Raw genomic sequence first — 13739 nt, 5'->3', positions numbered from 1 at the left:
ATACGGAGAAGGGCAGTTGACTAACAACTTTTACCTGCTACAACAACAAAAACCAACTTAATTGTGCCTATAATTTATCTAGCTCCACTACTGTTAGGCATATATCTAAAGGAAGTAACCTGATAAATGTGAAAGGGTTTGCCCATTGAAGCCTCCTTTACAATTGATAGTCCAGCCTTGGACTATTATTGGAAGCAGATTAAATATTCAACAACACATAATTGTATTATATCAAGAACACATAATTACATTATGTTGTATCTATTCAGCTATTGAAAATAATTATGTGGGAATTGATTTATTGCAAGCAAAGATGAGACCTTGTATATTGGCTCATCTCTGTAGTCATAGTTAAGATAAGTTGAGGCCGTAAGTTAAGGCCAGCCTGGTCTACATCGTGAGGATAACCAAGGCTACATAGAAAGAGTTAGATTTTTTTAAAAGGTGTTTTTGATGAATTCCAGACCTATGTGAAATTTGGTATAATTCTTCTGTCTCATTCTCCTAATTTATAGGGCTCTAGGCATAATGTTCTTTTTAAAAAAGTGTAACCATACAGACACACACACACATGCATACACAAAGAGACACACACACAGAGATAGACACACAGATACAGACACACAGAGACTCAGGCACACATGCACATACATACACATACAATGAGATTGCACCCATTTCTAATATGTACATCAAAACACAGGTAGTATTGATTTCTGGTTAGTCTTCTGGTGATTTTTTTCCTCCCTTGTTTGGTATGTATTTCATGATCTTTCTATAGCATGATATTCATTGTTGGCTAGTAGACAACATGCAATGGTCAATGGTCACCTCTTGCTGTCTATGATGCTAGTGGCTATTGTGCAGAGCGCTGTCTGAGATGATTATGTTCCCGGTCTTGTGTAGGGCTCAAGCGAGCAGGACACCAACTCCAGCATGACCTGTTCTTTGACACTTTGAAGGTTCAGTGTGGCTGCTCAGTGAAGGAGGTGCTGGGCAGAGCAGCTCAGAGGCAAATCAACTTTCGACTCTTCGATGACGGCACAGTGAGTCAGACAGTATTAAACCAGTTCTTTGTGTCTCTCATGAAAAGTCTTCCATTTTGTTTAACAAACATTGGTGATTAAGAGTCTATTGTTTGTAAACATTGAATGTCTAGCTTGTTCTATTGTGATCTTTTCAAAGAAGCAGATTGTCCTCAGCTCTTGAGAGATTGTTTTTGTATGTGGGACTGTCTAAGGGTCTATCTAAGTCAGATAACAAAGAGAGTTTGGGGATGAAGAAGCTAACCACGTTTATTTATAGACTGTGGGAGCAGCCTGAAGTCACTGGAATGTTGTCTACAGTTGTCTTTCCAAATTCAAAGCTTGTCAAGTCTGAGGCTGGTCCAGTTCCTTTCCCTTGAAGATCAACTTGGCCCTGGAGGGTTCCCTGGTGCTCTAGAGTGGCTGAGGAGTTTGATCAGAACCTTCTCTAGTTTGGTATCTTGGACAGTTTTTCTCTGTGGTCTGGAGTTTGGAGCTGATGACTTCCATTTGGTTTTTGTTTCTGTAGCTTGGCATTTCTTTGGATGAAACAGTCACTGAGAAAGATCTGGATGATTTACTGTGGATCTTCGGCTGTGAGTCATCTGCAGTAAGTAATGACATGTTGTTGTCTTCATGGTGATTATTAGCTGTGGTGTTGAGAATGGCTCTGCTCTCAAGTGGGGCAATGGCCATCCTGCTGCTCAAATTATGTCACTGACTGTCTGTCCCTTATCCCTGTGACTGCTGATAACTAAAAGTCAATGTTAACAGACCCTACCCAGGCCAGAACATCCAGGCTAAGGGGATATTAGTGGAGCTGCACCCTGACTTTAATACAAAGATTTGTGACATTGCATCTCGGTTTCTGTCAATTCTGGGAAAGCTATGACACTCATTCATTTAATGAGTAATTAAATAATAATAATAATAATTAAGTAATTCTCAATGATGTAGTATGTGTCAGATATGGCGTGCCCTGCCGTTAGGGTGGCAAATTGGGCATGAGTCCTGCCTCTACTAAGTGAGGAGCCAGACAATAATGAGGAATCTGTGAGCAGAATGGCTCAGCTTCTTACCAGGGCTTGGGTCAGTTCTAGGATGGTGTGAGACAGGAGAAGGCCAGGGAGAGAGAGAGAGAGAGAGACTGAGGAATTCTGTGTAACTGAGTGGCTTCCATAACAGCACAGGGTTACCATCCCATAATAGGATGGAAGTGAAAGAGATGTCAGTGGCTCCCTAGATCCATGCAGGGTCCAAACAGAGCACTCTGCACTGCTTGGTGCATAGACATTACTTCATTGAATATTTGTTCATTGAAAGTCAGTGAAAGAAGCTTTTACTGGGGCTGGCAAGATGGCTCAGCCGGTAAGAACACTGACCGCTTTACAGGAGGTCCTGAGTTCAGATTTGACACCCTCTTCTGGTGTGTCTGAAGTCAGCTACACCGTGCTTATGTATAATAATAAATCTTTAGGCCAGAGTGCAGGAGTTGACCAGAGCAAGCAGAGGTCCTAAAAATTCAATTCTCAACAACCACGGGGCTCACAACCGTCTGTGAGTGTACTACATCTACAGTGTACTCACATATATAAAATAAATAAATAAATATTAAAAAAAGGGAAAGAAATAAAGAAAGCTTTTACTGTAGAAGTTGAAATACCTTCCAGAGTACTGAGTGATGATCTTCGGTTGTCCAGACTTATTAAGAGCATTATTCAGCTCCAAAGACTAGTTATAAACTACCAAGAAGCATCACAGTGGTCTCCCATTGTGGACCACGTAAACTCCTTTCCTGTAGAACAGTTTCCTCAAGATTATTGGTCTGTATGAATTTGAGGGATGTTTCTGGAGTCGTGGATATGACTTGAGATAGCTGTCCTTCCATTTGTTTTCTGCTGCTTTGATAAAACACTATGTCCATGGGGGCAACACAGGGGTAGGAAAGTCATAGTACCTCCTTGAGGGAAGGCTGGGCAGGTGCTCAGGTGTTGACCAAGGACAGACACTGCTTATCATCTTGCTTTCTCACATAGCCCAGGCCCACTTGCCCAGGGTGGCAGCAACACACCCCATCCTCCTCCATCAATCCTCAACCAAGAAAGTGCCCCACAGACTTGTCCACAGACCAGTCCAATGGAGCAAGTTCTTAAGTTGAGATTCCCTCTTCCCAGTTTACTTTAGTTTGGGTCACGTTCACAAAGCAAACCAGCACACCATGCTATTAACATAGGGAGGGATGAGAAACAGGCTATGTATTATTAAATTAGATGTTCTAGATATAAAATCCGTATTTGCAGACATTTTTCCCATTATTGGAGCATTTTCTTGGCTCTCTTGATAATATCACAGATGAACAGATGTTTTTATTTTTGTTTATTTTGTTGTGCTAGTGATTGAACAACACACACACACACACCACACACACACACACACACACATATACACACACACACACACACACACACACACACACACACACACACACACACACACAGGTAAAGACTTGACTAGTGAGCTATACCCTGTAGTTTACAGCTCTTAGTTGTTTGTTTGTTGCTGTCTTTTTGGTGGTGTGTGCTAGGTTTGAATTCAGGCCTTTTTTTTGTGCCAGGCAACTGATCTGGCTCTGTCTCAGATAATAACAAAGAACAAAAAATGTGCTAACTAATAGGTTCTAAGTATCCGTCCCTATATGTTTTCACTGGAGTGTTCAATAACTTTGGCCTTTACATGAATGTCCATTGTGTTAGATGTGCAATGTAGCCTGGAAGCTTCCAGCCTTATCCCTGTCCTTCAGCCTCAATGTTCTTTCTCTTTCTACAGGAATTAGTTGCTGAAGGCATGGGAGAGGAGCGGAGAGGTCTTCTAGGGTCTTCATTCAAGAGAACCAGCCCGTTCCTCACTCATCAGGTGTTCAACAGGTTTGTGTGGCTTCAGCAAATCCTGCATTTTGTGTTCTGGTGGTGGATCAGGGAGCCCTGGGGAGGATGCAGTTTCTGATGCTGACCACGCTAGGACCTGGGTTATTGCCACTCAGGCGAGCTCACTGATAGTCATGCCAGCAAGACCCCATCCCTGATGGGAGCCAAGCATACTTTGTCTCCTGGGAGCTCTGCTGTGCTGGGGAGAATTTACAGATGAAGTTCATCTCAGGAACCCCGTGTCCTCTTCTCAGTGGCCCCTTGTTGCTAGGGGTGCTCTGAGATCCATTAGAGTCTCTCCCCTCCATATCCATGAGTGAATGGGTCTTTGGAGTCAGGACTCCTTATTTTGTATGAGGACCGGCCTGACTCTAATTTAATGGCTCCACCCTTGTGTCTTATGTTCACAGCTATCACTCAGAAACTAATCTTGTCCGGTATATGAAGAAACTGGAGAACAAAGACATCTCCCTCGTTCACAGCATGATCCCACTGGTAGCTGTTTGTGGCCTTTCTCCTTACTTCTAGCCCTATCCGGATTCCCCCTGTGGGTCATATCCGATACACTGCAAGAGGGGAGCAACAGGGCCTCGAGGGGGGTGGGAAGGTTCATAGATGGGGCATAGCCAAGCACTAATGGATGTTCCTTATATATGTGCTTCTTCAAGGGATCCTGCACCATGAAGCTCAATAGCTCCTCCGAACTTGCAGTAAGTTGGTCACGTCTATATTATTAAGGGGGTATTTATGGGCCAGTTTTCCAGTTGGTACAGAAGCAAATGACAAAAACCTACCTAGACTGTGACTCCGTGCCTTAATGATCCTTTACTTTGTCATTCTCCAATCGTGGCAGAGACCCTGATATTTCTCACAACTTGATCAGTTAAATTTATGGATAAAGCTGAGTGTAGCTGTGTTCATGCTCTTTCTCATACACGCAAATATATATACACATATATAATTACAGACCCTGCCAGGTATGGTGGCATATGCCATTAATCTCAGCACAGTCTGGACGCAGGGGCAGGCAGATCTCTAAGTTTAGGGCTAACTTGGTCTAAAAAGTGAATTCAGGACAGCCAAGGCTATACAGACAAACTCTGCCTCAAAAACCAAAGCAAAACAGCAAAATGTATAGACATTTTAATATTCTTATTGACAAAGTTTTATCTCACGATATTTTTAAAGCCATTAATACAAGCTATCTTCCTGGCTCAGCATCCTAAGTAGCTGGGTCTATAAGCTTGCCCACCATGAGCAGCTATGTAAAGTGGTTATTATTACTACTATCTTTACCATTCTGTTTAGTATGTGATGTGTGTATGTGTGTGTGTGTGTGTGTGTGTGTGTGTGTGTGTGTGTGTGTGCATACACTTGCACAGTACAGTGGTTCTCACCTATGTATGGATCCCAGGGGTCAAAGCGAGGCCACAAGGCTCTGCGACAATCAACTTCATCACTGAGCCATCTTACCAACTCTTCAAATTTGTTTTTTTTAATTAAAATAATTAGGTGACTAGTTTTTTTTAAATCTGGACTTTAAAAAACTCTTACTTTTTATTAGTTTGTAGTGAGCCTCAAAGGTAGATGTAAGAAGATTAAGCACGTGCGGTAGGCTGCCTCGGTGGTAAAGGACTTGCCTGGCACTCAAGGGCTCTGATTTCCTTCATAGTTACAACAACAAAGACAAATTGACAGGCGTGTGCCTGTGATCCCAGCAGGGCCTTGAGTTCACATTTCAAAAACCAAACAGACAAACAAACATATCCCTCCTTCTAGAAATCCATTCACAATGTCAGAGGGTGAAATGGAAGGCTTAAGTTTGTTCTCTGTGTCAACAGAAATTTGATTGACATGGTGTTGCGATAGATCTGTATAAGATCTAGATCATTCCAACAGAGTTAATTCATTCCCATTATTTCTTGGGATTCTCCCGATGTTGCAAGCCATCTCGGGCAAAGGAACTGACTTTGGACTGGGTTAGGAAGGGTCTCTCCTGTTTATATTTCTGTCCTTGGCTTGCTCTGCTCAGTGAAAAAGTAATATGTTTGCATATGTACACATGTAAGTCATGCCCAAACTCACTGCTTCATGGATGGCCGTCTACTTTGGGACCTTTTTGCTCCTGGATAGGTAGAATAGTGTTTCTGTGGCAGTTTTCTTCGTGGCTTTTGTGTCCCGCTTGTACAGTGTAAACCATAATAGTTCTTATATCCTTGGGTTGTGCAGAGAAACCGAGTGTGTATTCTGAATGCCTTGAGAGCCCCTGGCTCCTTGGAACCATTCTTGGTGATGGTATATTGTCATCCCCAGCATCAGAATCCTTGTTCCCCTTACACCACACGCATGCTTATTTTCCTCTTCCTGCTCTTCAGCCCATCACCTGGAGAGAATTTGCCAACATCCACCCCTTTGTGCCGCTGGACCAAGCCCAGGGATACCAACAGCTTTTCCAAGGGCTGGAGAAGGATCTGTGTGAGATCACAGGCTACGACCGAGTCTCATTCCAGCCAAACAGGTAAGAGACTGCGTTGCGTTCCCTCTGGTTGGCAGCTCTACAATACCCACACCCAAGGGCAAAATATTCTTTTAGTGTAGCCTATTTTTAAAAAATAAAATGATTTAATTTTATTTTATATGTTTTGGTGTGAGGGTATCAGATCCCTGGGAACTGGAGTTGTGAGCTGCCATGTGGGTGCTGGGAATTGAATCCCGATCCTCTTATCCACTAAGCCATCTCTCCTGTCCCATCGGTGTAGTCATTTATTACCATTTATCATTCTCAGTTGACTGGCCATTTAGATTCTGCTGGAGGGGTATGACCAGACTTCCAAAGTGGCCTCATTTGCATAGATATAAATTTGGTGATCATTTGTGGGTTGGGAGAGAAATTAGGAATGTTGAATAGGGCTTGGGTTTCCCACCGTATGAGCCTCCCCGTGCTTTTCCTTGGGCCTCCTTAGAGATAGCATGGTACCTGGATTCAAAGGGAAATGTTCCAAACCATGCAAAATTACAAATGTTTCAAGTCCAGCTTCCCATGTTATACCGGAATCTCTGAAAGTAAACCGTGGTGCTTCAATTAAGATGAATTATTTACAGAAGTGAGCATAATAACTATAAATTTTGACATGTAAACCTTCCTTAATATTAAGAAACTCATCACTGGTTTCTCTGTTTCCCTGGGATATTTAGATCTTAAATACAAAACATCAAATAGTTTATCCCTGCTGGGCATGGTGACATACATCTATAATCATAGTATTTAGCAGGCAGACGTAGATGGATCTCTGTGAATTTGATGCCAGCATGGCCTTACATGGTTAATTCCAGGCCCGACAAGACTATGTAGTGGGGTTTTTCCCATTTTTGTTTGTTTGTTTAATTTTTGTTTTTTCCACTTATTTGCATAAATCATCAACCCCAAAGACATTGATAGTCTGGCCAAGAAAAGAGCCTAATATTTAATTGCCCTTGCCTTTCCCATTAAGCTCAGTGTGGCTTGCTTCAATTTGTTTCCAAAATTCTCTCTGCAGTTCTTAAACTCACTCCATAGCACACACCAAATACAATCTAGAAGCTTTTGGTTCAGAATTATGATACAATGTTTAAGGCAGCCAGAAACAAGAAGTGTATCTTCCAGGAACACATAAAGTAAAAGACAAGGTGAAATTACTGTCACCGTTTGGCTTCTAAAGTTGAGGAAATTGCTGGGCTGGCTAGTTTTATGTCAACTTGACTCAGGCACAGACATCAACAGAAGAAAGGCCTCCAGGAGATTGGGCTGAAGGCAAGAATAGGGCATTTTCTTAATTAGTGATTTGATGGGGGTTAGGGTAGTGAAGTCAGACTTGAGTTAGTATCACCTCTGGTGGTCCTGGGTTCTATACGAAAGTAGGCTGAGCAAGCCATGGGTGAGAGAGCCCGTAAGCAGCAGCCCCCCATGGTCTCCCGATTCCTGCCTTTTTTGAGGTCTTATCCTGAATTAACAGTGATGTAGAATTGTAAACCCAACAAACTCTCTTCTCCCCAGTTTGTTTTCAGTCATGTTTTCATCACAGTCATAGTAACCCTAACCAAGACAGTTGCTTTTGACAAATGAGAGTTCAAGTGGGCAGGGGAGATGGCTCAGTGAGTGATAGTGCCTGTTGAGCAGGCTTTGAGGAAGTGGTAGCAACCTGGGCTCTGGAGCAAGATGGGAGGTGAGACCGAGTCCTTACAATCTGCTGCTGTTTCTTTGTCTTTGTTTTTAAATCAAGACAAGATCTTACTCTGTAGCTTATGCTGGCCTCAAATTCATAGCAATTCTCCCAACTCAATCTCCCTGGTGCTGAGATTATAAGGCCTGAGCCACCAAACTACCTTCAGCTGTTTAGTTGTTAGAGTCCATAATATGATCTTTCCTTTAGGGACTATTTTTAACTCTCTGATTGGTTAATTAATTAATAATTAATTAATTGAGACAATTAGTCACTATGTAGTACTGGCTGGCCTAGAGACTCAATATGTAGACCAGGTTGGCCTCAATCTCACAAAGATTTATGTACCTCTGCCTTCCAAGTTCTGGGGTTAAAGCTGTGGGGTACCGTGCCTGCCTTATTGTCATTTTGGGGTTTGACTGAGGGTCTCAAGTATTCTAAGTGTGCAGTTTACCACAGCAGTTACCCCTCAACCCTTTTGTACAAAGACAAAATCCAAAGTTGGCCATGGTGTTGCACTCCCAGGATCCCAGCACCGGGAGACAGAGGTAGGGAGATCAGGAGTTTAGAACCAGTCTCAGTCTGGGCAATATGTCCTCAGGGGGAGAGAGAGCTGGGGACAGCTGAAACTCCTGATGACAGCTCCACTCCTGACTTCTGTGTTGCTTTGTGTGTGTGTGCGTGTGCGCGTGCGTGCACGCACATGTGCAAAATATGTGGAAATATTTCTCATAAGAAATAATTGGCTACAGTGAAACCTATCTCCAAATATTCCTCATTTACCACACTTCTCTGGTGTCTGTGAAATTAGACATTATGTTCTTCTTTAGGCACAAGGGAAGATTAAATACACAAACCTAGATAAAACTAAGCCTAATTTGAGGCAGGCACTTGTTTTGTTTTGGTTTTTCGAGACAGGGTTTCTCTGTATAGCCCTGGCTGTCCTGGAACTCACTTTGTAGACCAGGCTGGCCTCGAACTCAGAAATCTGCCTGCCTCTGCCTCCCAAGTGCTGGGATTACAGGCGTGCGCCACCACGCCCAGCTGAGGCAGGCACTTCTAAATTCAGTCTTTTCACCTATGATTCCTGGAAGGAGGGTTCCCATAAACAAACAAACAAACAGACACACACACATTGAGCTTTGCCCATAAATGTTTGCTCTACAAAGGAAACTTTGGCTGTTTATCTCCCCATCTCGGTGTGCAATGTTGTTTTTTATTTAGTTTTTTTTTTTTTTTCTCAATTCATATTGTCTAGCTTTGCTTGTGCACCCAGATGGGGAGGCTGGAGTTGGCCATAGAAAACTGGGGTCACTTCAACTACAGCCTCTTGCCAACTTTTTGGTTCTTGACCAGTTATTCTGGTTCCATCTGATAGCACTGAATTTCTTGGGGATTCTTTGAAGAATAAGTACTAGTTTTAGATGAAATCATCCAGTAGTTTCCCCATATTCTGAGGTGAACAGTGAAATGCACAGCCAAGCGCTCCTTCCTCTGAGTGATGGTGAGGCAGTTCACTCCACTGCTCACCCAGTGGGTCTGCGGCCCACTGTCCCTCGGCATCTCCTTGCAGGCCACCATGCAGCCCTGCACATGTCCCCTCCACAGCAATACTTTTCTGCCGGTCCCCAGCTGGTTTATACAGATAAGCATTTTTTTCATAATCCTTTTCCACCAACAGGTGGCACCAATAACCTTATTTAATGATCTCTCCAAAGTAAGCTTTACAGGGCATCCAAACATTTTTAGTGTTTAGAAAAAGAACAGTTGATATTAAGAGATCTAAGGCAGAAACTAGGCAGCATTTCCCACCTTTCCTGTACTGGTCTCCTGTTGGATTGCTGGCGCTTCTGTCCAAAAAGCACCTTCTTAAACACACACACACACACACACACACACACACACACAAAACGACAACAGCAACAACAATAAAAACCAATTTATTTGTTCATTTGTGTGTGAGAGAGTGTATGTGTGTGGATACATGTGCCATGTGATTTGTGTGAGACAAGTCATGGGAGTCACTCTTTCCTTCCTTCATGTGAGCCCCAGGGATCAAACTCAAGTCGTCATGATTGGCAGCAAGCCCTGCTTTAACCCCTGGCCCCTCCCACCATTCCCAGTGTCTTTCAATGTCCATCCATACCTGCCATAAGGCAAGGTGAGTGGCTGGTATGAGAACAAGTTAGGGGCAAATATAAAATATCTACACCATCTTCCCACCTTACCTCCCTCCAACTCCTTTCACACCCTCTTGCTCTCTCTTCCAATTCATGGCCTGTTTTTTCTTTCATTGTTACACACACACACACACACACACACACACACACACACACACGATCCGATGAGTCCATTGGTGTTACTTGAGTAAGACTTTAAGGCTGCCACTTTGTTGGATAACTAACAAGGGGGTTCATCCCTAGCGAAGGCTACTTACCCGTTCTTTGCCAAGGGGTGGAGCCTCATGAAATTCCCCTCTACCCTGTTAGCATGGCTATTGGTGTCGCCCTTGTTCATCTCATGTTTAGATAGCCATATGGTTGAAGTGTCACGGATGTGGCTTCCCCGTTATTTTTCGGAGACACGGTCTCACAGGAGTTTTGTTTCTGCCTATGTCTTCTTCATTGTTCCCAAATGTTAGGTTAGGAATTGTATTGTAGATGTCTTCACTAGGGCCAGGCACCCCGAGATCATTTATTCTCTGCATTTTGACAAGTTATGGTTGTCTTCAATGGCCTCCATCTGCACAAAGAGGAGTTTCTTTGTTAAGAGATGAAGGCTACGCGTATCTGGGTTGTAAGAATGCAGTTAGGAATTTTGCTTGGGTTTTGGTAACGTGATTTATAATGGGTTCTCCAAGATCCTTGATCTTACTATTCGTGTGTGGTTGGCTAGGTTTCCAGTATCTGGCTTGATTTGCTTCTGTTGGGCAGGCTGAAGTCCAATTAGACAGCTGTTGATTATTGTGGTGGTTTGAATATGCTTGGCCCAGGGAGTGGCACTATTAGGAAGTGTGGCCTGTTGGAAGAAGTCTATCACTGGGGGCAGGCTTTGAGACCCTCCTCCTAGCTGCTTGGGAGATAGTCATTTCCTGGTTACCTTTAGATCAAGATGTAGAACTCTTAGCTCCTCGCAGCACATCTGCCTGCATGCTGCCATGCTTTTTGCCATGATGATAATGGGCTCAACCTCTAAACCTGTAAGCCATCCCAAATTAAATGTTGTCCTTTATAAAAGTTGCCTGGCTCATGGCGTCTCTTCACAGCAGTGGAAACCCTAACTAAGACAGTTATCTTCAGGAATAGGAGTGTCACTACACATTTTTTAAAGTCCCTTACTACAAGGGGGAAGAAAGGCTTGTGTGTGAATTGTCAGGGGTGAAGGATAGAATTCAATTCCCAGCAAATCTCCTAAGCATTTCTTTCCCAGCCACTTCATAAAGCTACAGTTCCTTAGGTCCCTGGTGGGGAATGCACAGAACCCCGAGTCTAGCTTGTTGAGATAAGGCAGGCACATAGCATGAACATTGCAGTAACTTTTAATGTACAGTAGATGCACGGGCTGATCTTGGATCACATGAACACGTAAGGTAAAATACAATAAGGTTCTTAAAATTGGTGTGTGTGTGTGTGTGTGTGTGTGTGTGTGTGTGTGTGTCCGTCCGTGTGCGCGCCCACCCAAGGAAGTCAGAAGAAGGCATCAGGTTCTCATGACTGGTGTTTCAGGCAGTTCTGAGATGCTCAGCACGGGTTCTGGGATCTTAACCATCCTCTGAAAAGAGCTGAAATGCCCTTGACGGCTGAACTCTTCTAGCACCTGCAATAAGAGTTTTGCTGGAGGAAGGTCACTCATTCACCAGTCAGTGTTTATTATATCCTCTTTTTTTTTTTTTTTTTTTTTAAATTTGTGGACAAGAACCTTGCTTTTGGGAATAGCCAGCCTCTTTGGGGCCTACTTAGTGAAAACAAGTCAGTCACATTAGGAGCTGAAGGTACTAGCTCAGCACAAGGACCTGTGTGGAAAACTCCGGGATGAGAATTGGCTTGATATGGTTCAGGGATGGCCTGGACAGCTGGAGGGTGGTAGATGACAGCCATAGGACGGAGCTAGGGTCACCTGACTAAGTCGGCTTTGGGAGGGCTCATAGAGTTGGCCTTGTTGGTTGGGATGATTCAGTCTTGGTGTGGATTTCCTCACCATTCAGAACATCTGCATGGTTTTTAATTCCCCCATTTAATAGATGACAGAGCAGCAGGGGACCACGTAATGAGAGGTGATAGTGATTTTCAACGTACGGCGTTCATTTCCTTGTTCTTGAAATAAATAAAAGGCGTTAAGTGTGCTGGCACTTTTGGCTTCAGCTGTAAAATGAGAGATAAAAATGAGTGAGTGTAGCGTGGAGAACAAGGCTCTGTGAAGGAGGCAGAGAGGCAGAGAGCCCTGATACCTCTCACTTCCCCTTCCCTGCTTCATGGAGAACAAGAACTCTGACCCATTTGCAGTTGTCTCAGCTTTGCTCACAGGAGCATTAGTCATTAAGCACGCTCTCAAAGTGGTGCCTGCAAGATAATGGCAGGCTTCTAGCAGCCACACATTCAAAGGGCAGGAACAATGTGTGATAGGAATGGAAAGTTTCCATGGCGATAGTGTGGCCTTTGCATGACTCAATATTTGATGGTATCGGAAAAAGCTTATTTTTCTAGGCGTGATCATTAGGCTGCAGTCACATTTTTAAGATTTCTTTCCTCTGAAAAAGACTCGTTGGTTTGAGCTGATAAAACATGAGCCTGGTGATGGTTTCACAATTGCTTAGTTCAGCATAGAGGGGTTTGTTGAGTGCTGGGTGTGTTTAGGAATGAGACTTGCCACAAACTGATCCTAATATCTTCTTATAATTTCTAATTTCCCCCTTGTAAAAACCCAGACAATGGGTTCCTTATTATTCCCACAATTTTTTTTAAAGCCAGTCAAATTCCCCCTAGTAAGACCAGGTTGATTCTAAGGTCCTGAGCTGATAAGCATGGCTCACCTTTAGTTGGTGCCAACCTGTTAATCTTCTTTCTATAAAGATGCCATATGATAGGAACCTGGACCATGGCTGCCTAATGTGTAATCAGTGTCTGCTAAATCCTAAATGAACACGGGGAAAGCTTGGAGCCCACAAGCCTGACTCTTCTCTTCTTGTCTTTGCAGCGGAGCGCAGGGGGAGTACGCCGGACTGGCCACCATCAGAGCGTACTTAGACCAGAAAGGAGAGAGACACAGAACAGTGAGTGAGCATGGGCAGGTGGTGCTCGATCCCTGGGGGAGGTTGAAGGCTCGGATCTCGGAGTCCCTTCTGTTCTGTGGGACCTACCTTTCCAGCCTTGGTGGAAGTAGACAGGGAGACATATAATCAAGAAACCCTTTTCTGCCACGTGATCATCAAAGACATCCCACGTAATCACGGTGACAGAAAACGTTCAGAAATAAAAGGCTTTTGTGCAAACCCAGCATATGGAGTAGTCAGTGGGCCATGAAAGTGCTCTCTAGGGAGAAGGAGGCAGGAACCTTATTGCTGCCATTGCCACCCTCCTCATTAGCTCCGCCCT

At 43.7% G+C, this 13739-nt stretch overlaps 1 protein-coding gene across 1 annotated transcript in view; it reads left to right on the top strand.

The window, feature by feature from the left end:
- The window catches only part of Gldc (glycine decarboxylase), a 77001-nt gene that overhangs the window by 37303 nt on the left and 25959 nt on the right, over positions 1-13739 (top strand). The window contains exons 10-16 of the mRNA NM_138595.2: positions 907-1046; positions 1555-1635; positions 3852-3949; positions 4360-4444; positions 4618-4659; positions 6325-6467; positions 13342-13417. Of these exons, the coding sequence (NP_613061.1) occupies positions 907-1046; positions 1555-1635; positions 3852-3949; positions 4360-4444; positions 4618-4659; positions 6325-6467; positions 13342-13417 (665 nt within the window). The remainder of the gene's footprint in view (positions 1-906; positions 1047-1554; positions 1636-3851; positions 3950-4359; positions 4445-4617; positions 4660-6324; positions 6468-13341; positions 13418-13739) is intronic.

This window comes from Mus musculus, chromosome 19, assembly GCF_000001635.26.
Source record: "Mus musculus strain C57BL/6J chromosome 19, GRCm38.p6 C57BL/6J".
NCBI lineage: Eukaryota > Metazoa > Chordata > Mammalia > Rodentia > Muridae > Mus > Mus musculus.
Note: the sequence above shows the minus strand (reverse complement) of the source record. Positions and strands in the feature narration are given on the sequence as shown.